This window comes from Aedes aegypti, unplaced genomic scaffold (genome assembly GCF_002204515.2).
Source record: "Aedes aegypti strain LVP_AGWG unplaced genomic scaffold, AaegL5.0 Primary Assembly AGWG_AaegL5_hic_scaff_1221_PBJ_arrow, whole genome shotgun sequence".
Classification (NCBI taxonomy): Eukaryota; Metazoa; Arthropoda; class Insecta; order Diptera; family Culicidae; genus Aedes; species Aedes aegypti.
Window position 1 is genome coordinate 15,340 of NW_018734647.1, and position 3,076 is coordinate 18,415.

The following is a 3,076-nucleotide window of genomic DNA, read 5'->3' on the forward strand; positions in this document are numbered from 1 at the left end:
GTTGGATTGAGAGGGATCAAAACGCAAATAAAAAGCGTTCTTGATAGCTCAATCGTGATACGAATAGTAAATTTAAAAACTTGTTCATGGTTCTCTTTCAGTGTAAGCTCTATGGAAGGGACCATTCACAAATTTCATAACGCTTTAGGGGGTGAGTGGGTGTCCTAACGTTGTTACGACTCATACGAAAATTGTAGAGTAAGCGTCACGAGGGGGTGGGTGAGTGTCCAAAATGGTCAATTTAAGCGTTATGAAATATATGAACCAGCCCAAGTCCTAATGGAAGTATCTATGTCGAAATGTTAATTTAATCATAAAATGTAAAGCGAAGTATGCACTTCAACAGAAGAGTAAATGCCTATCTCGATGCGTGGGAAATTTCTTGCAAGAAATGGTAAAGAAAAGCATTTTTCTTTGATCGTAGTACGCAGTTGAAAAGAAATGTCATTTCAAATGGACCTCACTGTGGAAAATTTCTTGACCATTTCTTTCCGCAGAAATTTTTACTTTTCTTGAGCGGAACAGCATACTTAGCTTAATAGTCGACCTAAGCACCGGTCGACATAAACGAGACGAATCCACTTTTGTCTCGATCCGCACCCCCACCTCGGTAAACATGTCAAAATCAGCTGGCCAAGTTGTGCAAAAACAAAAGCCCAGTCAAAACATTTGCCATGGATTTGGAAGCGCAATTCTTGAGTTTATCGACGAAATTCCTGTTCATCAACTGCGGTGGCCAGTCCAGCGAGTACCGGAACGAGCTGAACACACTTCTGAACGAGTTGAATGGGCTGGATTACAAAAATCAGCAGATTGCCGACGTTAGGGTGAGTATTCGGGAGAACCCATAACAGATGTTTACCGGAAACGGGAAATCACATCCTTAAGTCTACCAAATCTCCCCTAGCTTATCGGTGTCCATTTACCTAGATTTTTGCAGTTTTAAAATTACTTTTTATTTGGAATAGATTTCTGAGAAACGTCATTAAATCTCTTCTTGGTCTCCCGCACAGGCACCGATCCGATTGGTGGAGTCCTTCGTGAACATTCCCACCAGCGAGGACACGTTGATCGTGAAGGCTTGCTGTCTGACCAAGACGCTCATCAGCCGGCAGAAAATAACCCTACCGGCAAATGTGGCCGCGGTGCAAATCGGTTGGCTGCTCAAATGCTTGGAAAGGTGCTTCTATCAGGTCATTTGCGAAGTTCTGGGCACTTTGCAGATCCTGATGAAACACTGCGGCGAACATGTGGCCATGTTTGCCGAATTCCTGGTTTCGAGTAATGGGATGCTGGTGAATCTGCTTGCGGATCCCGACTATCGCAAGGTGGAACGTGGTGGCAGGACATACGACAGGAGTTCCCCGGAAGAGATCCACTTGGCGACGGTGCAGTGCATGGAAGCGTTTCTGGTCGCTGCCGAAGGAAATGTGGCCATGGAGAAGTATCTTCCTGTGATTGGCGATTCGGTGGTGTCTTTGGCATTTAGGGCCAAAAGCGATTGGCTTCCGGAGGCTTCGTTCTACAGTTTGATGATCTCGGCTTTGAACTGTTTGAGGCTGGTATCGATCCAACAGGAGGACTGGCTGCGTGAACATCTTGGCCAGTTGCTGGGGGTGTCCAAAGCGTACATGATGTTCGGAATTCCCGGGATAAATCAACCTATGGCACAGAGGATTATGGTATCGCAGCAAGGTGTTCCGGAGCCACAGCACATTCCCATCAACAAGGGAGGAAAGGTTCCGAAAACGAGGAAGACTCGGACCATCGCCAAAGGGAAAGGTGGCAAGAGCGATGCTAAGAAGGGAACAGCTGCGAAGACTGGATCCACTTGGGACGAGAATAGCCGTCATCCCTACTCGGAGAAGTCGTTCGATTTGGACAGTGAGTAAATTTAAACGTTTCATTAATAAGGTTGGGATTACAAAAGGCTGAAAGATATTGAAGGTTTTGTAAAACTGATCGGTTGGTAACAGGTTTTTTAGAAACTTGTTCTCTATTTCAATGTACCTATGTCCCTTAAAATTATCTATTTCCAATGGATGGTTTTTTTTATTCACAAATATGATCTCTAAAGTCACTCTAGATCCAGAGAAACTTTTAGAAACTCTTACACGATTAATGTCCAGAAATTTTTGTTTAGATTCGTCAAAGAATAGCTTCAGGAATTCTTCTAGTGCTTTCTCCAGATATTTCTTCTGGAATACTTTCAGGAGAACGCCCTGCAGGCATCTCTTTAGAAATTCCTGTAAGATTTCTCACAAACTTCACAAACTGCTCCAGAGATTTGTTTTAAGCAATAATTGCAGGAATATATGCTACTTCCTTAACGTGTGTTGAAAAACGAATAACGAAGTGTTTTATAGTGCTCTGTTGTATATGCGATTCCTTCTACTATTAGCCATAGAGCTGCTTTTAGGACTTATCTACCTTCTCCTATGGGGCCGTCCATAAATGACGTAGAGTTTTTACACCCTCTTCCCCCCTTGTAGTATTTAGTCACATATGCTGATACCCCCATTAGAAAATACGTAGCATATCAAGCATCCCCCACCCCCTATTTTTTTTAGTTATTTTCCACAGCGATTGGGTTAAAACGAAACAATAAAATCCAGAAATTCAACAAAATGTCAGATATTGATATTAATTACTGACTGAAACATCAGGATAATCTGACGAATGATAGTTCGATATACTGCAGCGCCCAAAAATCATTTGGAATACAGTTTAAACGAACTTATTTCCTGTTACATATTTTCGATTCCAAGTTCATATATGTTAAATTAAATTTGGAGTACTTTTGCTATGTTTGCACAGCTTAAAATGTAGAAAAAAAATTAAAAACCATGTTCGGATTGATATAGCTAACAGCAATGAGTAAGGGTTCAAAATATTTTATAATATATTAAACAGAAATTTTGTTATATAATAGGATTTCTTAAAAATTATTCGTGGTTAAGAAACAAATTTCAGCGAACATGATCAACGAAATACCTTAATTTGGAATGGACCTTCGTCATTATTCCCCAAATTCAAATCAGAGCGTTAATGATTAACGGGTCGCAATGATTGATTA

General features: G+C 41.2%; 1 protein-coding gene across 1 annotated transcript; it reads left to right on the forward strand.

Moving 5' to 3' along the window:
• The first annotated feature begins 612 nt into the window (after positions 1-612).
• LOC110680346 (HEAT repeat-containing protein 6-like) lies at positions 613-1,927 on the forward strand. Its single transcript, XM_021856165.1, has 2 exons — positions 613-827; positions 1,014-1,927. Exons 1-2 carry the CDS (start codon positions 675-677, stop codon positions 1,890-1,892), a joined length of 1,032 nt encoding a protein of 343 aa, XP_021711857.1. The 5' UTR covers positions 613-674; the 3' UTR covers positions 1,893-1,927.
• Positions 1,928-3,076: the final 1,149 nt, after the last annotated feature.